This window comes from Oryzias latipes, chromosome 24 (genome assembly GCF_002234675.1).
Source record: "Oryzias latipes chromosome 24, ASM223467v1".
Taxonomy (NCBI): Eukaryota; Metazoa; Chordata; class Actinopteri; order Beloniformes; family Adrianichthyidae; genus Oryzias; species Oryzias latipes.
In genome coordinates this window covers 19,564,054-19,589,339 of record NC_019882.2, presented here as the reverse complement: position 1 = coordinate 19,589,339, position 25,286 = coordinate 19,564,054, and the positions used below count along the sequence as shown (strand labels likewise).

General features: G+C 40.5%; 1 protein-coding gene across 3 annotated transcripts; it reads left to right on the top strand.

The window, feature by feature from the left end:
* The first annotated feature begins 756 nt into the window (after positions 1–756).
* On the top strand, positions 757–13,097 carry LOC101157414 (adenylate kinase 7). 3 transcript variants are annotated; one of them, XM_011492034.2, is made up of 19 exons: positions 759–982; positions 1,059–1,208; positions 3,466–3,580; positions 3,653–3,747; positions 3,821–3,931; positions 4,761–4,841; positions 4,923–5,011; positions 5,080–5,170; positions 5,247–5,324; positions 8,420–8,569; positions 8,692–8,820; positions 8,927–9,026; positions 9,835–9,963; positions 10,043–10,114; positions 11,455–11,652; positions 12,059–12,112; positions 12,436–12,647; positions 12,716–12,874; positions 12,951–13,097. In XM_011492034.2, exons 1-19 carry the CDS (start codon positions 899–901, stop codon positions 12,981–12,983), a joined length of 2,130 nt encoding a protein of 709 aa, XP_011490336.1. In that variant the 5' UTR covers positions 759–898; the 3' UTR covers positions 12,984–13,097. The 3 variants fall into 3 exon arrangements, with proteins under 3 accessions (XP_020570348.1, XP_011490336.1, XP_020570347.1); XM_020714688.2 differs by lacking the exon at positions 12,059–12,112 and having other exon boundaries at positions 762–982; XM_020714689.2 differs by lacking the exons at positions 12,716–12,874; positions 12,951–13,097 and having other exon boundaries at positions 757–982; positions 12,059–12,126; positions 12,436–12,578.
* Positions 13,098–25,286: the final 12,189 nt, after the last annotated feature.

Below are 25,286 nucleotides of genomic sequence, written 5' to 3'. Positions count from 1 at the left end.
TTTTACATTTAATGATTTTAATTGTAATGTTTTATGATGTTGACCATTAATATAATTTGATATCATTGTGGAACATGACTGTATCACTTTGCAGTTTGAGGGGCTCATTTTAGCTGATCAGATGGTCTATTTTACCTGAATGTGGCACTTCTCAAAAATACAGGACAGCTGATGTTTTAACAGCTGTAGAGTTTTAAAAATTCTATTTTTTATATTTTGTCTCATAAATTGACCATTAACATTATTATTATTAATATTAGGAACACAATCAAACGCTGTACATGTTCTTCTGATACTGAATAGCCTATTTGTTTTATTGCACACATTTAAAAAAAAAAAGAAGTATGGCCATTATAGCATGTTTTGGAATGAATTAATGTTAACTAATTCTAGATTGTGGGAAAAAAATGTGAAAGAAAAAAAAACATTGTCATAACAAGGTGTCAAATGTAGTAACACACGCAAAAAAACACAACTTTTAAGAAATTTTCCTGCTCTGACAGGAAACATCTCAACTCTGACTTCAGAAAATGAAAAACAGTCTTTGCAATAGTCTTTTTTAAACAAACTTTATTGCACATTATGCCATTTTACAAAAAATCATAATCAGGTATGCAATAAGAACACAACTGCAAATACGAAATACACATATGTATAAGAACAAAAACAAGAATAGAAAAAGAAATAAGCAAAGGCTAAGTCCTCATCCACGGTGACGCATTACGTTGTCTGTTAATTATTCATTAGCTGACTCCTAGCAACCCCATCACCATAGCAACAAATAGCACTGGGAGAAACAACTTATCTTTGCGAAATACGCACGCTTTAAGAGCTAAAAAAGCTTTTCTCTTTGTCATATATTTGGTGACTTTAAAGATTAAAGTCCATTTTGTTTAACATGGAAGGCAACACTAATCCAAACAACCCTAGAAGGGTTTTTATAAACGACGTGGACGAATTTTCTTCCAAAAACATCGCAAAGGTAAAACGAAAAACGTCTTCTAGAAAACCTCGAACCGGTCGTTTGTTATATCCTAACTTGAATGTATTTTGAGTAGTTTTTATCCGCGTGTGAGGCTGGTAAGGAGGAGGAGGAGGAGGAAGAAGAGTCTCCTCAGAGGAAGAAGTCTTTTGAGTTTGACGTCGTGGGAAACGTGAGCTCGTCCTCCTCACGCCAAAAACCAGCGTTTCTGCTCGAACAATATGTGGTGAGCCCTTCTTTCTAACGATCAACACACATTAACCCTTTTTTATTGAACAATTGTAACATACAGAACAAAAAAATGCAACAATTATGCACGTATGATGAACACACATTAACCCTTAATTATCTGTGCGCGTTCAGTCATGACGTCACTTTAAGAGTTATGCTTTGAAATCATTCCAATGATCTAATGGACTGGGTTTTGTCATATTTTATTGTGTTGTATAATTGTATTTGAACATTTTCAGCTTTGTTTACTTGATGAGAAAGGGGGACATCTAGCCAAGACCAAGCAATATTTAATTTTATGTCTTATTATTCGAAGTTTGATTAGTTATTGTAACTGATGATTGGTTTGTTTTTGTGTATTATTCCTATTTGATTGCTTGAAATAAACCATTTCAAATCAAAAGTTCCTTTCAAAAAACACAAAGGGAATTCAATCTTTTATAAGTAAAAATTGTAATCCATTACAGATTTCCAGTACTTAGAAATAATTCCTTAGCCTACAACCTAATATTTTAGAATTTCAAAAGAATTCCTATTGAAGGAAAACATAAATTTAAAGGGACAAACCATAACTAACCATTAAATAAAACTTCAATTTGCCTCTTATCACAAGTGTGGTGGACCGAGCAGTAGAAGGCAAGGACACCAAACAATTTAATCAAAAATATTGAAATTTATTTTTCAAAAAGTGTCAATGGGCAAAAATGGGCCCTTAAAAGAGGTCAAAGCAACAAAGTTAACTCAAGCTTTTAAATGTAACAGAGGACAACTGAACAGACAAACCAACATACTTAAACTGACCTACCTAATTGCAAACACAAGGGAACATATATAGTGGCTGATCAAACCAACTAGACACACAAGGGGGAACTTAAAAAGACTGACAAATTACAGAGAACAAACTAAACTAATGTCTATCCTATAGTTAATTAACATACACAAATAAATGAAAATAAAGATCATCAAAATGGAAACTAAAGTAAAGAAACACAAAAAGAGTTCCTTGTCCACTGGGCGATGGTTCAGTCCAATTAGCTGCCTGCTGAATATAAGGCCTCTGCTGACTGGCATGCATTGTTGTGTCAGGCCTGACTTGATGGTTCCAGCAGCAGATGGCAGCAGCAGCAACAATGGTTCCCTCAGCACTGGCAACTCAAAGCACAACATCAAATTAATAAAGCAAATTATAATAAAGTAAACTGAAACATGTTAATACATTTTATGATCAAATGTGTGTTATTTTTGAAGAAGAAATCTAAAAGTATATGCAAACAAATAAAGTGAACAGATATATGTAGGGTGCGGTGCAGGAGGTTACTGCCCTGATGGTGTGGCAGCGTAGGCAGCCATCACAACAAGTAATTGAAGCCAGTTTGAGGATTACACAACGTTTAAACTCAATATTTGGCCGTATCTGTGAATGGCTTGACACTATTTTATTTAAGCCCAAAGGCTTCATTTAGCAGCAACAACAGAATAGTCAGCTGTTGGTCCAGGAATTTAGATATGCTTAATAAAAATGACAAAAATGAAATGATAGTGTTTGGATGAAGGATTGGATTAAAAAAATAGACTCATTCATTGTCAGTCCCACACCATGGATCTTTTGATTTTTTATAAAAGTGTTCCCAGTTGTCTTTTAAGCACGATTATGCCGTTTTAAGCCAAAATTAAAAAACCTGTGTTGGTTTTATTGGACTAACTTACAGCCCCTCACACTCCAAAACCAACATTAGTTGTGCGGAAAAAATGGCGAACGATATCAGAGCTATCCAACCGTACAGTCCTGTTTCATATTCCAGCTCAGGCGAGGAAACCGAAGACGTTCATGGATCTGTTTGTCTGACAGTGGATGATCAGAATGGAGCAGAGCAGGGAGCCTGTTGGCTGCCAGTAGCTTTTACATCACACTTACACTCTCCAACAGCATTTTTTTCATCTGCTACTGATTTGTAGAACAAACATTACAAACAGCTGTGATAACTATTATTAAACAAGAAAATTAATGTGTAGTGCCTTACATTACACATTCATTTAGCACCTGAAAGCGTATCAGGTGCGTTTAGCATTACCGCTAAATGTGATATGTTTCTGCAATAAATTACTAAACGTTTTGGTACATCTAGACTTTGTCCAAAAGAAGACTGAAACTTTTTTTTTTTTTAATCTGCTGTATCATGGAGTCAATTTGGTGGCAAGACAGGTTTAAAAAGAATTTTGGGAAACTGAAAAGCCATATTTCCCCTTGATAGTCCCCGACCAGAGAAGAACTTTTCCAGGTTCTGCTGGAGAGTGACGTTGTGGTCTACAACGTTTCAGAAAGCTCTTTGCCCAGGCAGGTGGAGGAAGCATCATGGGCTGTTACAGGTAAGCAACCCCACTCTTCCAGTGTCCTTCAGCTGTTTTATGTCCCGCTCATCCTCTGTTTGTGGAAAACAGCTCTTCATGCAGCGTCAGAGAGCTTCAAAGCAGAGAAAATGTTCATCTTGGTCTCCTCTGTAATGGGATGGGCCACGACTGCACCTAAGGACCCGGTGAGGATAAAGAAAACTAGATCTGCCCCCCCTCAGCTTTCTAAAACCTGCCCAACATGGTTACTCCTCTCAGAGCGATGAAGACCACCTGCCGTCAGATGAGGAGTTTTGGAAAAGGAGGCCTCACCCCAGATTTAAGTCGCACAACACTCTGGAAAAACTTGTGATTAAGCTGTCTAAAATGGTGAGTTTTTATACTCTGATTGAGAGAAAAGTACTGTATTATTACTAGAAGTTTGTTTTGCTTCATTGTACTTGTTGGTTCTTCTAACACACCGTTCAGCTTTTTATTCGTCAATCGCACAAACAATATTCAACACCAAACCACATAGAACAAGCATGAAAGAATGTCCTTAAACGTTGTCATGATTTAAATGCTACAGAAAATTATAAAAAGGAGACACAAACATTTGTTTACCAATCAATCAACCCCAGAACGTCTATAAAACAAACCTAGTCCATAGTCCATATGAGCTACAGGTTCTCTGGACTAAATTTACACGTGTGTTTAACGTCTTGAAGTTCAGTTTACACTCGCATTACACAATAGTTACAACTGCCCTCATAGTGAGTATGGATATCCTACGGGCACTTGAGTATCACCTGCACACCATGCGTGCAGCATTTGTATGCAGTCAGTAAAGACTCAGCATTCACACCTTCCTAAATACTAGATTGTAGCGTGAGAATACCATAAGACAGTGTCACCCATACCTTGTAAGTGTGTAAACGTACATTCTCCTTACAAATACTTTACGATACACTTACCACACAAAGAAAAATGATACATTCCTTTTTCATGACGTCCCTTGAAGTGGCTACATGAGCCGCATGAGCCTGTGCTTTAGGATACAGCCGCACCTCTCTGTGACTCTCCATGGGCTTGTACAACCTGAAAAATCACAGCACCCATACAGGTGCATGTGACTAAGACATTAGGCTGCTTTGATCATGAAGCAGCAGATTCTGATAAGTTCCTCGTTTATACTATTTAATTTGTACTTTTATAACAGAAGTCCAAGCTGAAATGTTATGTCGTCGCTGCTGGTCTTCAGTATGGATTTGAGGAGAACATCTTTCACTACTTTTTTAAGGTAACCATTTTGACATCAACACAATCGCACCAAAGTATCTTCCTGAACTGTGTTGGTGCATAAATTCTCTTTCACATTTAGGTGTCTTGGATGTTGGAGACCCCAGAGGTTCCCGTTTTCGGACAAGGAACAAACCACATTCCAACAATTCACGTTTTTGACCTTGGAGGGTAAAATTCAGCGTTGACTGTGTGTTTGAAAAAAATCTGCTCACAGCTGAACCGATGTGTCTCTGCAGAGTGATTCAGAACATCATTGAACTGAAGCCAAAGGCTAAGTACTTTCTTGCTGTTGATGAGTCCAAGAACACTTTGGAGGATATTGTGAAGGTAATCTTCTGTTAAAGTTACATCTGCATGAGAAGAAGTTTACAGGAAGAACCTACATCTGCACTCACCTCTGTAGACCATAAGCGAGTTCCTCGGGTCCGGAAGAGTCTGCAGGTTATTGATGGAGGAGGCTGTCGCCATGAAGGCTTTAAAGGTGCAGTTTTAAAGTTTTCTTATGGAACAATATAACAAAAAGATACGCACCACCAGCAAAAAAAATAAAAAAGATCTCTTCAGATTATTTTCAGCCTTGTAAACACATTAACATTTTAGAAAGTCATTCTATTTCTTTTGGGTTCCTGAAGAAAAAATGCATCCATCCTGTTATCAAAGATTATTCTTATCTGAAGGACATTCCTGTTTATCTAGATCAGGGGTCGGCAACCTTTTTTACTCAAAGAGCCATTTGGGACCGCCCCTAACAAAAAAGAAAGCACCCGGAGCCACAACCCGTTTTGACATCATTATATATATTATACGTGTATATATTATTCAAAGGTGCTCATTACGTCGATCGCGATCGACCGGTCAATCTTCAATGACATGAGTGTAGATCGCGGGCCAGAAGAGATTAAAAAATAAAAAAAAGTACTTCTTTAAAATCCACCAAAGTCCTCACTGAGAAGTACGGGACTTGATTGACATGTAGATTGGCCAATCGGACATCGTCTGAAGCATATGTCGCTGCAAATGCACATTATGTTCTTTAAAGGATGATACCGCGGCCGCGTGTGGGCGGAGCTACTAGTTCTGGTCTGATCGCTGCATGGAGCGATGTGTTTATCAATGCATGGTAGACACTGAGAATGTGGAGAGATCAGGTTTATTATTTTGAAGAGTTCTACTTGGTAATCATGTTTCCATGTTTGAGTTCATAAAATCATCCCAGGGAAAGTCTCTGCTTCAACTCCCGCAGGGAAAGCTGCGTCTCAATCTGACGCCCGTGTTTGCATCTCTCTGACAAAGTTTGAAGTCAAAGCCCCTCCTCCGCCTCTTTACCTGCTTTTCCTCTCTCCCTGTTCCCTGTTCACATCCTCTGCAGCTGAGAGTTGTTTCCCCCGCGCTCCTCAGTGTGTCCTACACAGAGAGCGCAAAATACGGTAGTCGGGTCGCTCCAGCGAAGCACAAGGATGAAAGAGCAGGACGCAGGTTATAGCGGGGATAGAGTGGGGATAGAGCGGGTTAAGAAAATGAATGGAAGAAGGCGGCCTGCTGAAGAAATATTTAATATTGTACACATTTTATTATTGGTCAGAACTATCTTTTATTTAGAAAAATCTTTTATTTTATCAGTCCAGTACGGAAAAAAACATCAACAAAAGCTGTTTTGGGCGGTTTTTGGCTGTGTCTGGCGGTTTTCAGATGACTTTTGGGCTGGAAAACTGTGACTCTATCTGGCAACGCTGGCGCGAACTCTCAGTCTGTCATCGGCGAGTTGGTCTCTGCCCCGCGGTACGTCAAGTTCCCGGCAGAAGATCGGAGTGTTTAGTGAAGCCGCCCCGTGTGCCTCTCCCTGCTATCAGCTCTGCAGTTCTTGCCCGATAAATACGAGCTCATTACGAAGCTGTTTTTTACATGGCTCGCGCTTCGTGCGGAGCCAGCAACGCCTTTGAAATGCCATGAAAAATGAACAAACTAAAATAAAATTTAATTATTATAAAATACTCATTATTTTCCAAAGTCACAGGGAGCCACAACAGAAGGATGAAAGAGCCACATGTGGCTCCGGAGCCATGGGTTGCCGACCCCTGATCTAGATTTATGCCGATTCTGCCCCTCTTTGAACTGCCATCTGCTCTTGGTGGAGGGGCTGAGAACTTGAGTGGTCTTCGAGGCTTTGCTGTCTGTGGCTGTGGCCAGTCACCTGCACATGGGACCACAAGGGTCCATGACCATGGGATTTGAGTGGCAGTCAAGGAAGGGTGCCTCAATGGCCCAATCCATAAAATTGGACTCTAACCATTAGCACATGTAATGTCACCTCACTGTGTGGGATAGAGGCTGATCGCTCAAGATAGTTGGGCTGGTCTACTTTCCACAAAAAGTTTAAACTCTGGTATCTTATCCTCCAGAAGGGTGGGATTTTCTCCTTTTCTTTGAATTGCTCATAGTGAGAGGCATTGGGGCTGGTGCTGGTTTGCTTTTAGCCCCTCTGCATCACGAGTTGAGGGTCGAACCGGTGCATCTCTACTCCCCAGCAAAGGGCTGGGGATCTGTTCACTTTACAAGCAACCAGAGGAGGAATTTGGTTCGTATCCAGTTGTTTGAGAACTTGTTCCCAGTGCATGTTGAACTTTGACAGGGGTTCTAATTGTCACCAGGTCTGTTCATAAGTTCCGAAGTTTTATGGACAAAGTTTCTATAGGTGTTGCCAGGGGCAAGCGAAATCCGCTTTTTGCAGATGATATTGTCTGTTGCTGCTATATCAAACCAGGACCTTCAAGGAGCAGATCATTGAGAAACAGCTCGAAGTAGAAATGGCACCTCCAAGTCAGAGGCCATAGTTCTCAACTGGAAAAAGGAGCATTACCGTCTTTGGAAGGGAAGAGTGTCTTGGATTCTTGTTCACTTACTTAAAACAAGAGCTGTTGCTGGCAATAGAAAATAACACATGGTGTTGGAAATATCAGTATCAATTATGCAATTAATCTAATTCCAACAGATTCTTAAACTCAGATTGCATCTTTGCGCTGATATGTAACACTTTACAGCACTTACCTGTTGCATATCAGCGCAAAGCTGCGTTTCTCCACTACACAATCTGTTGGAGTTAGGATAATTGCGTAAACGGTTAAAGAGTTACGGTTCTTCAAAGAACGTCAGCAGTGGAACTTAAACTCCGGGGTTGAAGAATAAAGCTTGACAGGTGGAGTGGGGCAATAGCTGCAGTATTGAGGTTGCTGTGTTGCTGTGTGAAAAAGGAACTGACCCAAGAGGCAAAGCTCTTGATCAATCTGGGTTCCTAACCTCACCTATGGCCATGAGCTTTGGGGCTACGACTGAAAGGTGAAAATCTGGGATACAAACAGCTGAAATGATTTTTCGGGATGAAGGAATAGTAGGATTTGGTAACTGATAGAGTATTGGACCTCATTCTCCTGCATATAGACCTGATCTCTGCCTAAAGCTGTGGAAGCATGACCTGCTCTTTATCTAGAAAAAGATCCTCTCTAACCTTTGAGAATTGTATAGTTTCTGCTGCCTGAATGTATTCCTCTCTGATGAAGTCTGTCATGTCAAATGGAAAAGCCGCAGGAAGTGGACTGTCTTAGTATTGACCTCCGTCTTGATGCCGCTAACGTGAACAGCCTCCTTAACCTGAGCTGGAGGTGTCAAAGTGGTCTGGTGCTGAACATGGAGAGCGTGGTGCAGGAATTCAAAGACAGCAGACAGCTGCAGGTAGGCATTCCAAACACTTTTATCTGAAAACTCTTTCTAAAGTCTGAAGTCCAGTTTCTGTGTTGGTCTGGTTGAAACGTCAGCAGAAAAGAGCTGAGCAGGTTTTCTACATTTGTTCTCAGCCAATCAGAATCTGTGTTCTTGGCCCCCCAGCTGTGGGGAAAACCACAGTCGCTGAGATGATCTGCAAACATTACAAGATCCATTACATCAGCACTGGAAAGGCCATCGAGGAGAAGATCTCCCAACTGGTTGTTCCTTTAGCAGCTAGCTCACAGATATAGTTATAATGACATTAACGTGACATGAAGGTAGACCGGTTGGTTTTCATGTCAATGTTTGTTCTCTGTGCTACAGAAAGAGATGATGAGTGGATCACAGCCTGGAGACTTCAGTGCAGAGGCTACAGCGCAGAAAGAACTGGAGATGATAAAACAAAGCATGGAGAGCAGTCAAGGTTTGCTGCTGTTTCCTGTAAAAGGGGGTGTGGTCTGAGAGAGATACATTTGTTAAAAATCGTTCAAGGCGGTTCTTAAAAATGTAAGGAAAATTGAAAGTATAATGCACTCTCGATAATTCCAAAAAGGTCAAATAGTTTTTGCATTTAATATATTTATGGTCTTTATGAATAACTAATACGTTTTACAAAATAAAAGCCTCTGATCCTGCAGCATTGGAGAAGAAAACTACCAGCAGAACCAGACTGTACCAAAAAACTCTACACCTTACCAAATAAATACATCAAATTTATAGTCAAATTGTCTTTTTTTTTTACTATACACAAGAAATATATAAACAACAGCTAAAATCTCTGTGTGATAAAACTATATGTAAAGAAAAACGTCTTTTAATATCGTACATTTTCATTTAAAATCAGCAACTATTTGGTTTTCAGCAGCAGATGGGACAGGAAAATCTTAAAATCTAGCACAACACAGTTAAAACCTTTTGTTTTGCAAGCCAAAATTGCAAAAAATCACATCAAATACAGTATTCCCCCCATATTTGCGTGGGTTAGGGTCCAGAGACATGCGCGAATATTAGGATTTTTTTCCAAACTCAAGATCTGGATTTGACTTCAAACTGGAAAATACTGTATATCAAAGCAACAGGAAGCAGCTCAGACAATTGGCAAATAAAACCAGAGTTGTCAGAGCAAAAGCGGTGGAGCGAGAACAAAACAAAGACTAAATCAACCACATTTTCTTTTGTTTTTTAAAAACTTGTTTGCGATTATCCCCCTAAAGTGCTTTTATGTGTTTTAGGACAGCTGACAGAAGGTCAAGTTTTTGAGATTTTGCAAGAGAAGCTGAACTCCAAGCAGTGCAGGAACCAAGGATTTGTTCTCGACGGATTTCCAGAGTCCTACAGTCAGGCAGCCATGCATTTCTCCAGTGAGATTCTACTGCAGATGTCATCATTTCCCTGTTAGCTCATCATGCTATTTAGGATGGTGGGTTTTTCTTTGTTTAGCTGAAGAAACGGAAAGTCAGGAGTCACACCTGGAGTCCAGAGCACCTGGATACAACAAGACCATCACTCCAGGTGGGATCTGTGTGACCCAAAGTCTGGAAAAGTTTAGTTGGTTCCTAAAAACTTAAACACTTTAAATCTTTGTATTGTTCATTTCTTTCTTACTGAACTAAAGTAACATTTTCAGCATTTAAAATAGTGTTTTGTTAATAGTAGTGTTTTGTTGCACTTCAGCAACAAAACACTACTACAACTACAGCCTTAGCAACGTGAATTCAAGCGACCTCTTCCAACGCAAAGTCTATGTAAATGCGTGTAAATGCGTGTTTCGCGTTTCTGCTTTTACAATTCTCACGTTCACACTTAGCCATGCAAGTTTCTACGACTGTTTGGGGTTCTATGTAGAAAATGCATGGCAATTGAACCTGCGTTGAAAGTTAGACCAGGTCGAACTTTGACCAATCAGGGACTTGGATTTGTTAGTGGCGTATAGATGGCGTCTGTTTTCATTCACAGAAGTGCTGACCCTTTGTAAATGGGTCAATAAGGAGAAATTATTAACTGTGGTGGTGCCTGACCAGAATGCTATGACACCAAGTCTTTCAAATATCGAAATAGAGCTGTAGAAATAAAAGGTCTGCACTGTTTCAAATTTCACACCAAACCTTTACCATGTGTAGGTGCATGCGCTAGTAAACACTAGAAGAAGAACCCATGGGGTTAAATGCATGTTCAAGAACCCGTGTCTAGTCAATTGCCCGTTGTGTCCGTAGCTTCAGATGAAGGTTCATGCTGCTCCTCCTTTTCAAAACAGTTTGACAATGTTTAAGCTTCATCATTATTATACATTTTATAAAGTTTCTTTTCTGTGAAAGGGGTGGTCCAGCTGCTAAGTCTGTGGTACTCTGATGTTTTTGGCTGTAGGATCCTCTCAAAGTAAATGGTAAAAATCTGTAAACTGTAATCGGTTTATCTTTTATAATAGAAGATGTTTCACCTCTTTTTCAATTCTATAATATGAGGTAGGGCTGATCTGTACAGATAAGTAGCCATGTTTTGGAACACATGATCTGAACCAAGAGTTTTGTTATCCATTGCAGCCGGAATATGAGGACCTGTTTATTTGCTCCTGGGAAGGAGGCATTTAAAACATGAGTGCTCCTTTTGTAAATTAAGAGGCAAACTAAAAGTCTAAATGTTTTTGGGTTGTAGTAAGTCAAAGTAGTTGGTAACAAAGCAGACAACTGAACTTGGTTTCATCTTTTAATGTTGACTTTTTTTTTTTTTACTTGCATCTTTACTGGAATCTACCTAAATACATTTACACAATCATATCCCAAATTTTCCTCCTTTATGTTTTTTCACATTTCCTGGTCCCCTAGTTTTTACGTCAATTGTTCTGTCGTTTCCAGATTACGTCTTTTCCCTGGAGGCGTCCGATGACTTCCTGACTGAACGAGTGCGTGCTCTCCCACAGAGCACGGCTGAGGAAGCTCATCTGGTCCAGGATGAGTTCCTGTCTCGTCTGTCCGAGTACAGAAAGCTGGAGGAGGCAGAAGAAACGGTGCTGGACTTCTTTGATCATTGTGAAATCCATCCGGAACACTTAGGTACTTTCTGCAGAGCACTGGTAGCCTCTTGCCTTTGCCTGTGTAACTGTGTAACACTCTTCAATTTCCCAAAGTATTACACACAACAAACAAACAAACAAAAAAAACACAACCAATATGACTCAAGTGTTTTTAAACAGTCTCAGGTATTCATCCCCACACAAGCTTCCCCAGTTTTTTTTACCCAATACACCCCAGTTTTTTTTATATCAGTTCGTTATTTACAAAGTCACCAAAGTCACCGCCTATCTTGGCGTCCTCCGCTCTCCATATGAAATCGGAGATCCATATGACCCGCGGGACGTTGATGTTCTGTCCGTAGGATAAATGTACGCGGCTTACCGGCTCTGTCCACTGTTGATAGCGTTTTCAGTCATTCCAACATGTGGGTCTCACCCGATTACAGGAATAACTCCCCGAAAATTCCCCCGATGCAGTTGGACTTCTCTCCGACGTCACGGTAATCCTCTGCATGTACGTGTCCTGTGGCTGTCAACTCTCTGTCTTTCCGCTTCACCTCCTCTTAATTTGTGTTTCACCTGGTCCCAGGAAGTCCCCAGGTAGCCATATTTGTAGTCCAGAGTCTCCTGATCATGTAGTTTCCATACCCCTGTTATCCAACATAAACTCCAAACGAAATAAACATATAGCCAGGACCATATTAACCAGGGTTAACACAGGAAAGTCAATACTGAATTTTCTCTTTTTTTCCAGTAAATAGACAACTCCAAATATATATTTACATATGTGGCAATGCTACAACTGTGACCCGCTGGTTTCCAGAGCTCAGTGCAGAGGATCCAGACTACACAGATGTGATGAAGAGGATCACAGAGGTGGTGGGACTTCCCAAGAACTACAGCAGGAGTTACGAGGAGCACAAGGAAGAAGATCCTCTAAAGAAGGAGGCAGAGAGGAGGCAGACGCTGGCAGCCGAGAGGAGACGCAGGAAGGAGGCCGTTCTGGCTGAGATGGCTGCTCAGCACGAGGCCTGGGTACGCTCAGACAGGAGCTTCTCGATCATCTGTCCAGGAAGAAGCAAACAGCTGCATTTGTCTTTCAGCATAAGAGCATGCAGGAGGTGCAGCGGCAGGAAAAGGAGCGTCTGGAAGCCCAGGCTCTTCCCCTGAGGAACTACCTGATGGAGTTTGTGGTGCCGTCCATCACAGAGGCCATGTCACAGTGCTGCGTCCTCAAACCAGACGACCCCATCGATTTCCTGGTATTTAAACATGACAAACCTTCAGCTTTGTGAACGCTACAGACTAGCAGAGTGATCGCCTGTTTTGTCTTTACAGGCTGAGTTTCTGTTGCAGAACAGAACAGAGTGAGAACACCTGCTGCAACATTTATACCAAAGACCTTCAGAGCTTCACTCTATCCGTCGAATCCTGTCTTTTGAAATTTCTGTAAAAATTTGTCAGAAATAAACTTGAAAAAGGTGATTCTGGTCATGGAAACTAATCTTTTTCCTTTCAATTGAATATATATAACACAAAGTTTAGGATCAACTGAGGATATAAACAGCCAAAAAAAACAACAAATTAACCAGGAAAGCTGACTCAAAAATGAACAGAAACTGATGTTTCAATCCAAGGAAACACATAAGTAAGAAAGAAATACCTTGTTTGAATAAAAGAGTCTGTTTAGGGATAAAATTGCTTCAAATCAGGAAAAAAGCACTAAATCAGTTTAATCCTCTCCACCAAAGCTATAGAACCAGTGTTTACATTATTTCAACTAAAGTAACTCTTTAACCGTACCTCAGAGAAGTGGATCACAGCCTGGAGACTGAAGCGAGAAAAGCACCTTTGCAGCGTAATGCAACATAATGACGGTGCAAAGCTGCTTTTCTCCACGACAGAATCAGCAGATTGATGTTGCTTGTGTAAAGGGTCAAGGAGTTACGGTAGGTCAAAGAGTGTCAGTTATTTAGGTGTTGACAGCAACACCTCCAGGGTTTAAGAGTTGAGCTTTAGTCCCAACTGCCATTACAGCTGAATATATGTCGTCTGCAGACGTGTACAGAGCACACAGGTGTCCTACACAAAATATCAAATCAAACCTGTAGAGCAAAAATGTTCATGCACATTGTTTCCGCGGGCATGGTCGTAATGAACACTGATTCATCATGCAAAGGGTAAGTAAGGCTGCATGCAGGAAGCATGCAGCCTGAATGTTAGAAATGAGGAAATTAGAGTGTAGTTTGTGTTGGCATCCTTTGTGCCAACACAATACGTATCACCTGCACACACCGGTCAGTGAGCGGCCAGCTCACAGATCTTACTAACAACTAGAGTGTGAAGTAAGCGCACCATATGACGGCATCACCCTCAGGTCAATAGTGCGAAGAACTTAAACTAAACTTATAGATATTCTGCATACCACACGAACACGCAACATTCCATTTTTATGGCGTCCCGTGAAGTGGCCGTACAAGCCTCAAGAGAAATGCAAGACCCACCTGCACTTGCCTTAACATGCGGTCGCTCCTCTATGACCCTCTCTGGGCCTGGACAACCCAAAAACCAGCAGCACCCGTACAGGCGAATGTGACACAAGATACATGGATGTTCACACCAGGAATATAACACGTACAGCACGCTCTTAAACACGCATTTAACCCACGCTGTTCACACTGGAAAATAACAGAGGCGATTCTTCTTTTTCGTTTGCGACTGTTTACCAGCACATATCCGCCACCTACAGTTGGTAGAGGTTTGGTGTAAAATGTCAACGTGGTACAAATCTCCTGTACCTTTCTTCAGGTTCTTTCTATTATAGCTGTAGTCTGTAAGACTTGGTGTCATAGAATGGCAATTATTAATGTTTTGGTTGACACGTCCGTAATTGAAAAAGGACACCATACGTCTCTAACAAATCCGAGTGCCTGGTTGGTTAAAGTTTAACTGGCTTAAGTTTCAATGTGCATTCAATGGCCATGCATTCAATATCTTGAGCCCAAAAATGGTCGTAGAAACTTGCGTAGCAATTCAAGAGTTTTACACACAGAAGCCCGATAAACACATATGTGCTCGTTTACATAGACTTTTCATCGGAAGTGATTGCTTAAACGCTCATAACAGGGGGCGGTGTGAACGCTGCTCCAGGCTTATTCATTCCTAAACTTTAAATGGACATCCTGAAAGATGTCAATGATTTCTCTTGCAATTTTTCACTCATTTCCCATACCTTGTTTAAATTTAAAGTGGCCTTCATTGTTTGTTGCACAGAAACAGCTTTAGTTTATAATCTCTAAAACTTCAAGAAGGTTCCTATAATCCAAAGAGCTAAATAAATGTCCAGAAATGTAGAAAATTGCTGCACAAGTGCTGCTGTTCATGATGTCGAACAGCAGGTGGTGCAAAGAGACTTTTTCAAAACTCCACAGAGGTTGGTGTGACTTGTCTGGAAAGATTCCTCTGATCTCCACTGGTGCAGTACAATGGTCACCTCATGTTCTGTAAATAACCGTCTGCAGACTGACGCCATTTTTCTGGTGTTGTAGTTAAACACATTTCAAAGGAAGAATGCTGCGGTTCTTCAGAACAAGCTACCGGCTGTCTGCTGGTTCACTCCAGGACAGAAACTTCTGCTCCAAAGCAGCGTAAACACCAAGTAAAGAGGATAACAGAACAACTGTAGATGCACCACATGCACATCCATCTTTAAAAAAGTTTGGCTGTTGTTTGCAGACCCTTCCTTGAAGGGGCTGTTCCTCATTTATCTACGTCACAATGTGAAAACCTACTCATTGTCAGATTCAGGTTCAGAATTTTAAAGACTTCAATGGTTAAAGTCATAAAAAGGAACAACGTTTCATAGAAAGACAAGAGTAAGTCGCACACATGTTCTAGTTTCACAACCTTCACACCTAACTTCACTGGAGATTCTGTCAAATTCCAACAACAAGCTGAGCTCCAAAACCTGCATTAAATGAGGTGTCTGGATTTCCTGCACATCAGGGTTTATTCGTTAAAGGGCCAATATCGTGCAAGCCTTTCAGAGTTAACTTCACAAGATAATATATTACCTTTGGCACACTAAAGAACATTTTTTAAATGAAAGGAGTTATTTTTGCAGTTCATTTTCCTACTCTGAAGTAAGATAACGATCTCTGAGGCTCCGCCTTTCACTTTGTGTGGGTGCCGTCCATTTCATGACGTCAACCTAGAGTCGGCCTCAGCAGCTGTCTGCATTTGTCCCTTGAAAACAAACATCTAAACTTTTGCAAAGATGGATGTACATGTGCACATAAAATGAAAGCATTTTTGCCGAAAACCACTAGCTCCATGGAGAAAGTGGGCGTGTCTGTTAGCCTGGGGGCGGTGCTGGCAGTGCAGACTCTTCCTGGAAGGGGCTGTTCTCACTTTGTGAAGTCACAATGTGAGGACCCGCTCGTTTTTGTAGATTGACAGGCTGGGGTGCCCAGAGCAGGTTTTTAGAGGAAAACTGAGAAATGCATAAATGGATCAAAATACCACTTCGGGGTTGTTTTTAAAAATGATTTTGCGTGACATATTTAAAGTCTTAATAAATATGAGTTTGACTGATTCCTGTTGTATTCATTTTAAAATATAATAAAATTATAACTGTACAAAAATGAAAATGTATACACCCCTCAAATATTTTTCTTAATATATGCCACAAATAAAAACTTGCAATTTAATTAAAACGTGTTTTTTTAGGCTTACATCTTTTTGATGAGCGCCTCCTTGAGCCATGCAGTGGAATAACAGGTATGATGTATTTTTTCTAGAGGTGTGAAGATTAATTATAACAATGATTTGATTCATATAATTTGTGGTTGTTGATGCGATTCATAGCCAGTATTGGTTCATTATGAACGATCCGATTTTATTTGAGTCACTGACCTAAAATGGATCCAGAAAAGCCAAAACTTCATCAAGTGTAAGTCAGAGAGGCAGTCCTAACGGTTAAGGTTAATAATAATAATCCCTTTTATTTTAAAGAGCCTTTCAAGGAATCCAGGGACACTGTATAAAACAAAGGTCAAAAATAATCATTGAAAGCACAATAAATAGAGACTGACAGAAAATCAAAAGTGAATCAAGATGAGAAGGCAGATTTAAACAGATGAGTTATGAGTTTTGTTTTGAAGTTTGTAAAGAGTCTGTTAAGGAGGTCAGGAGGGAGGGAATTCCAGTGTTTGGGAGCCGAACAGCTGAAGGCTCGGCTTCTCGTGGTAAAAAGTCGGGCCGGAGGAACGGAGAGCTGGACAGAGGAGGAGGACCGAAGAGAACGAGAGGGGGTTTGATATGGATGAGGTCAGAGAGATAAGGAGGAGTCGGGTTAAGGAGGGCCTTAAAGGTGAACAGCAGGAGTTTGATTTGGATTCTGGAGCTTATGGGAAGCCAGTGCAGCTGGTGGAGAACCGGGGTGATGTGACTGAAGGAGGGGGTTCTGGAGGGGGTTCTGGAGTTCTAGACCAGTTGGAGCTTATTGGGGGTTTTTGAGGGAGAACAAAGAGGGGTGAATTACAGTAATCTAGACGGGATGTGACCAGGCCGTTGACCAGAATAGAAGCAGAGTGGATGGTGAGGGAGGGGCGTAGATGATTAATGTTACGTAGATGGAAATGGGCAGACCGAGCAGTGTTATTGATGTGGGACAGAGAAGATTATGAACAATCCAGGATGACACCCAGACTCTTCACCTGTGGGGAGGGGGAGACAGAAGATGAGTCAATGGAAAAGTAAAGCTTGTGGCTTTGGAGAGAGTGGATTTGGAACCAACCAGAAGTTGTTCGGTTTTATCACTATTGAGTTTGAGAAAGTTTAAGGTAATCTAGTTTTGGATTTTAGATAGACAGAAGTGGAGGGAGGAGGAGGTAAGAGAGGAGACAGGTTTGCATGATACATAGAGCTGGGTGTCATCCGCAAAAGAATGAAAATTGACATTAAATTTACGGAAAAAATTGCCTAGGGGAAGAAGATAAGTAATGAAAAGAAGAGGACCAAGGACAGAATCTTGGGGCACACCAGAAGAGACAGAGGAAGGCTGACATTTAAATGATTTAAGCTGAATGAATTGGGTGCGGCCTGAGAGGCAGGAGCATTATTGTGTGTCTGTGCAAACCCTCACAACCACAAACAGACCAGCATGTTTGTCTGTGTGTGTACTTTTATTAGCTTGTTAAGATGAGCATTTTCACTGACCCTGGGAGAACTTTCAGACCTTGTTAAGGATGTTTGCTGGTTCTATTGAGGTAGAATGCTAATTCTAGGCTCCTATTTGGGTGGAGGACCACGGTAGCTTAGAGTTGGGGTTCAGTTTCCTTATCAGTAGAAGTCAACGCAACATCTCAATGTAGGTGTGCAAACGTACAAGCATGCATGTGTGGTTTGTGTGTGTGGTCCACCTCTGAACAGATTCAACTACCAGCAGATGTTTGGATGACCACCATTGAAGAGGTTGTCAAAGTTTGCATGTGTCTGTGCACATGTATGCTTGTTAGCTGCAGGGGTGGAAAAGGCTGTTGTGATTGGAAAGCCAACAGATAAGACAACACAGCTTGAACCCCTACAGCCCCCCACAAGGACTTCTCACACAAACCCATTATATTTATGTCACAGCCACAACCTCATCTAAACCATTACCTAAAATAGGCTAAAACTTGTGGGTGTTTTGAGCTCTGAGGGTGGTGAATCCTCAAAGTACTACTGTGCAATAGATTTGTATCCACTTTGTTTGATAAAAGTCTGTGCACGCGTAAACACAAACGCCCACATGCCATGAACCCATCGAGACTGTTTGTCCTCCTACTAGAACACCAGTAAACTCACCTCAATCTTGTTTATGGAATAAACTGGTAAACTATTACAACGACACATGTCAACCATACCGAGCTCCTGCACAAACCTGTGCTCAACTGCCGTGTTTGCTTTCTTTGGATAATGGAGCAGACATGGCAACCTGGCCCATGACCGCATGTGGATGCTTTACTGTGCGTGCAAACCAGTCAACCATCGAAAGCTCCAGAGGTCCAACCTCCTCAGTTTCACCCAACACATAGTCTTTAATATCTGTGAAAGTGTGATTTCGAATCTTTACATCATAGTCAGATTGCACAACTACAGGTCTGTTCAGAACAATGCTAAACATATATAATTAAATAAATAATATATATTATATATAATATATTAATAAAAAATATAAAAATACATTAAAAAAATATCCAGGTCCATGAGATTAATTGTTTAAATGTTAATTTAGCCAAAGTCCAGAGAGCAGAAAAACTTATTAGCACTGAACAAAACTCAAGCCTTGTATTTGATTGCAGAAAAGAAGCTAAATGTGGCTGAACAACCCCATAGAAATGCTGCAGAAATTGTTTTTTTTTAAAGGCCTGAAAAACCGAATTGTAGAAGAAATTGTAGAAAATGTTAACTCAGGTGCTAAATTAGCTGATGGAAAATAAAGCCCTAATTAAGCTAAAAGAATTTGAAATCTGCTTAAAGTCCCACTACAACTATATTCTTTGCCACTGTAAAATAGTTGATTAGTTAGGCCATATTTTCAAATGATGTCCATATTTGCAAATGATGTCAGAAATTTGCCTCTGGTTGTGGGTGGGACAGTTGGCACGAAGCAGCCCAGCACACTTCCTCTCTCCGTTGCTGAGAGCTCTGTTCGCACGCCCCCCTGCAAGCTTATAACCTCAAGCTTATATTAGCGTCGAGCAATTTTGGATCTGTCCAGCCATACAGTTTTGAACCTGATGTCTTGTTGGACAACGAGGAAAACAAAGATGTACATGACGGGATGAGGAGGAGCAGAGCAGTGAGACTTAGTAGCTCCGTCACAAACCTGAGCTTTTTTAAACGGCACATTGTTATCTGCTCCTGATCCATCATGATTTGAATAAAGAAATGCTCAGAAACACGGGTGTCATCTTAAATTCTTTTATATATTATGTCCGCCATGGGAAAAATGCTACAAGAACAGGTTAAAAACACCATTTGTGGGTCTTTAAAGGAAAAGCAAAAATAATTTTTAGTATTTAGCCTTTGTATATGCTAGAATGCTCTTTTAACTGATCGCTATTTAAAGCAGCAAATTGGAGTTGTAATCTCTTAAACTGTGTTTTTGTTTGTTTTAGACCAACAAAAGACATTTTTAGAAAAGGAAAATACAAAATGGAGAAACTCTTTTAGTTTTGTATACGATGGTCTCTTATTTATTGCTGAAATTACTGCATAAAAACGATCCACAATAAATCCACAAAGTAGTCAGCTTTGTTTTTTACAATATAGATATTTTATGGCAGTCAAACTCCTCACTACCCACTTTATGCACTTTTCTCAAACAGACATGAAGATTTTTGAACTTTAATCTCTTTTTCAAAGTCTCAAAATACAAACCTTCTCAGAAAAACAAGTCCAATGTAATAGAATGTAAACAGAAATCTGCTCCCAATGGAATAGTTGTGTAAAATTGACAAAAAACATGGAGACAGACAGTGATCTACAGACAATTGAACAGTGGGCTGTTAAAAATATGCAAAAATGCTGAACAGCAAAAGGTGAACCAGCGTATAGCGAGGGACCACTGCACACTTAGTTGTTAGGCCAATGTTTTGATTTAGCTAATAACATAAAAGTATGTGTTGTGATGTTGTGAAAAATTAAACAGTACAGGTAAAGTGTAAAAATTCTGAATATAATTTTAGCAGCAAATTTTCATTGTGAAAATGCATTCATTGTAAACAAAGCTTCACATTTTTCTTTGCTTGCAGTGATGGTTAAAGTTCTGGAGTTGGCAGAACAACAAAAAGAGTCTATATCCTTTAATGAACCCGTTTTACCACTGCTGGAAGCTGGAAATAGTTCCCTGTCACTTCAAAACACTATTCAGTTCTTCCAATGAGCAGGAAGCATTAACGTTTGTAAGGAATGTCATCAGCTTCAAAAATACCTGTAATCAGCTTTCTGCAGTCTATAACTGTCCTTTACCAGACCGAATGATTTTTATTTCCAAGTTTATGATCCAATGAACAAGCAGCTAACAGGAACCAGGTGATGCATGTTCTGAAACCCGTTCAGATCATTTTTCTTCTAAGTCTGTTGCATTCCTGCTGCTCAAAGTGGTTCTGATCTTCTGAAATGTGCTAGTAATTAAGCTGTTTTTACCATTTAGAATGCAGGGGGTGTATGCGCCAAAATTTACTATTGAATTACCTACATTAACTTTGTGGGGAACCTTTACATTTGATCTGTTTAACCGTAATTAGTGAAAGGTGCTCTTTTTTTTTTGCTTTTCTTCAGGTCTAAGAATTTAGCTGCGATCACCGTTTTAGTATCTTCAGCACTCAAGCCGTTGTTCAGTCCATCACAATCCTTATGTTCTTGGAGCATCTGTTCAATGTCACACACACGAAACCCAATGAAAGTACTCATGGTTTTGCCACAACTGCACTTACAGGTGTCCGGGGCAGAAATGGGCATTTTGTGACCTGAACAAAATGTCAAGATCCTTGACATTTCAGTTTTAGTGAGTAAAGGTGAAATATCTTTGACACAGGCTTGTACTGATTTTTCTTTGAGTTAACCGAGCCCCCCCAAATCCTGCGAGCTGTGAAAGGGGATTGTTAGACTGTGCTCCATAAGTACCCCATACAGGTTTGCTCATTTTTTGCCTGCAGACTGCCCGTGCCTGGCCCTAAGGGCAATTGTATCTAATGCCTTACTGATGTCTAGATTGTGACGTAGCATCACCCGTATGCCATAAGTGCGTGCAACTGACATTGGCCTCTCGAAAACTTCATGATACACTTACTAGATATACAACAATCGTTCGTTCCATTTTCAACGGGCCTCAAGGGAAGTGCAAGACACACCTGTGCTCCCCTTGAGGTTCACCTTGAACTGGTTGCTCCTCTTTACAACCCTCCATGGGGCTAGACTACTCAAAAACCTGCAGCACCTGTGCCTCCCCTCCTACAAACGTGTGTGACTATACCTTTACCTTTACAAAATGTAAGACAATGTAATACACAAAGGTAAAATGACTAAAAGTTAGTTGAGCAATTGTACTAATAATGCTAAATCAAGTGCTAATTTCTTTCTGTCTTGGGTCTAAGAAACAGTTTGTTTAGATGTTTAAAGCGAGCTTCAGAAAAATAAAAGACTGAACAGTCATTTATCACTTTGTCTTAGGATTTTAGGTAGTTCAGTTTATGAACTGTGCTTTACTAAAGTGTAAATCCCAAGATCTGTCCATAGTGGATAGATAAACACTTTTGAAAGCACTTGTCGTCTTACACAATCACAACATTACTCTGCCATTTGCATATGTTTGTGTGCATCACAAGAGGTAATTTGAGGTACAATGTCTAATTTTTTCCTTGCAGTTCTCCTGAGTCAGCGGAGGCTGAGATTAAATGAGACATACAAGAAAACTGGGTAGACTGTGAACAGAGAAAAAATGTCCCAGAGTAAGAGCCTCTGTTTGGAGCAACCCGATTTCTGGTATTCCAAACACAGGAAAGATAATGAAGCAGCTCCTCCCAGAACCACCAGATGAGGATTAACTGTTTTTCCTAGTGTACCTTTGGACAAGGTCAGTCAATGCTTCAAAGTACATTTTGTTCTTCTCCAACATTTTCAAATTTTGTTGTGTTCATCTAGAGCTTATGAACTTATGTCAAGTCACAGAACCAAGACCTTTAACCCATTATTACCAGCGCTGTTAACGGTCTTTGAATTACCGTAACTCTTTGACTGTTCATGTAGTTATTGTTATTCCAACAGATTCTCAATGTTGAGAAAAGCAGAATCTATTGAAATAGAATTAGTTGCTCAAACACTTGAAGAGTTACAGTAATTCAAAGAGTACATTACCTCCTGTCCACCCATGGCAAAAGGTTGACTCTATCCTCAGTGAGACGGGCAGTCTTTAGCAGGGTGGTCCATGCAGGCCTGATCCTCAGATCAGAGTAACCAACATGGTGGCCCAAGCACCTAGGCACCCACAAGGACCACGTGAGTCGCTAGCATACCGTGCCAGGTCTCCCGCTAGCAAAAGGGAAGTGCCACATGTTCTGTACCTAGCCTCAAGGGCAGTTGGGAGCAATGTTTTCGACTAGAGTGTGGCATAAGGGCATCATACAACAGCATCACCCATTCGTCACAGTGCATGGAACCGTCTATGGAAGCTTCTACCATAACTTCATTGTGTGACTCATCAGATTTCTTCCCCTATAGTTTCTCTGCATGTCTCCCTTCTGTTTAAACAATAGACACAAGAACATTTCTCCTCCCTTCCTCATCTTCCCATGGTGCAAAATTGTGTTAAACAGTCAGAAACTCTACTGTCACTTCTCCTAAACTCTTTCACACCTCCACAGCTTTGTTGTCAGGACCACTGCCTTTCCACTCTTCATCCTTCTCAATCTCTTCCTCCCTCCACCCTTTTCTTCTGTTCCGCAACCTGCATGTCTTTTACCTCCTCTAACCTGGTACACATTACATCCTATATCTGTTTCTCTGCCTCATATGTACATATTTATCTCTTCTTCCTTACACCCAATCTGCCCATTATTTGGTTTTTACCACTTCATCTTGTCCCCATCCAGGTTCTTACAGGATTTCCCCCCTGCAGACAGCATGTATCTTGCCGTGTGGACAGTTGCGACTGAGACTTAAACATTGTTAAAATTCAAAAGTAGCCACAGTTCTTCACTGTCTGCAAATGCCAGAACTTCAAAACTCTTACTAACATCTTTACATGAGCAGCATCCATCTTTTTTTTAAGCGCAAACTGCTTTGTTCATTACAGGGCCAAAGACTTTTCACTCAAGTCTTAGATTTTCACAGCAAATCTAAGCCAAGCATTAAACTCTTCAGTTTGAGGGAAACTTTTGTCTTCAACCAGAAAATGTTAAAAGTAAGCGGTGGGTTAAAAACGTTTTTTTTCAAACTTTATATGCTGGTTCAGTTTAAAACAAATGTGTTTTCACTTAACAAACCAAATGTCGGGTTTCCAGTTGTCAGCTGTTATGGGGCTCCAACAGAATTTAGCCTCCTAAACCAAACAAGAGATGCAATAAGAGAAAAACCCACCAACCCACAACAGGACCACCACTGAGCTGCAGCTGAATGGCACTGATGATATCCAGAACCCGACCGTTTCAGCAATGAGATTTAAATTAACTGTTTAGCAAAACCACAAAGCAAAAAACAAGAGGAAATTTAGTTTGTAAACAAAACATCTCAGAGGCTAAAATAAAGGATTACATGACTAATTTCCAACTTAATTAAAAAAAATCCATTACATTACGGAAGAGCAGTAATAAAACTGTTTTAAGAATTTCTCTGTGTGAAATCTTAAAGTTTTCTGTTGAGACATGTAATTTGTGTTTTTAAGAGGGCAAATTTGTTTTTCACTCAACTATATATTTGTCTTCTACAGAACACCTGGGGACCCAAATGGGTTCCTCCATAGTGACCCAAGAAGGGCTACAAAAAGTGTAGCACAAACTCTCTTGTACTCAGCATGCCTGCGGCCCTCTCCTCTTCTCTCTCTGCCAACAGCAATATTGTTTCCAGCTGGATGACTCTGGGAGTTCATAAGGTCTTTGCAGCTGTTTTTGTCCATGAGGTACTTGTTTGAGAGCCCAGAGCCTGTTTGTATCAGAGAATTCTGCTTAAAATTTCCCTTCCAGATCCAACTGATAAAGGAGAACAAACAGGACTGTGCAGTGAATCTTCAGACAAGAAGAAACTTCTGCAGGCAAACATCTATGGTCAAGGACGATATTTAAAAAAAAAAAAGATTTTATAAGAGGTCTCACCCCTCCAGCATCAATCATCTCCTATTGTTTATTTTTAGAGTCAGCTGCTGACTCATCATCTGTCTCTTACGTATTGAATCACCTGTGATGCACTAAAAAGGCGAGGGTGTTTTCACAGCTGTCAATAAAATGAGCCTTTTTGGTGCCTGTCAAGTCAACAGTTGGCTAACGTCTGAAACTGTGCAGCATACAGCACGTTAGGTAATGTCTCTCTAAAGCACTGCTGGCCAACTTAATGACTGAATTTGCAAGACCTGACCCAAGAAGCTGTTAGAGGAGCTCAAACTTTAGTACAAATGCTTTTACATTTTATTGAAACCCTTGTGCTATCTTGGATGACCCCACCCTTACATTGACGTGTTCTCCCTACCATGACAAAGGTGGAAAAATTTCATGTAATCCATGGACACCAGTGAAGATCACAAATCATTGAAGAAAAAAGGTTCAGAGCACTGTCTAGTGGGTCTAGATGACCCAACTCCCAATGTTAAAGTGCCTAGGATAGCACAAGGGTTACAACGTGAAAAACAAGAGCGAAAAAAAACACCTTTTAGGTCAGCAATCATTGTCAGCAAATATTTGGAAATTTATCTTAACCCTTTAAAACCAGAGCTTTGGCACCTGCGTTGACGTTAATTCTGCAATCATTAGTGCAATTAACGTAATTCCAACGAAATTCCAAGTCAAAACAAAGAAGCTTTGCGTCGATATGCAACTCTTCACAACAGGGATGTGTTTATGCAGTCAACGTATATCAGCCGATTCTAATGTGGAGAAAAGCACCTTTGGGCCAGTACGCAACACTTCACCAAGGTAAAGC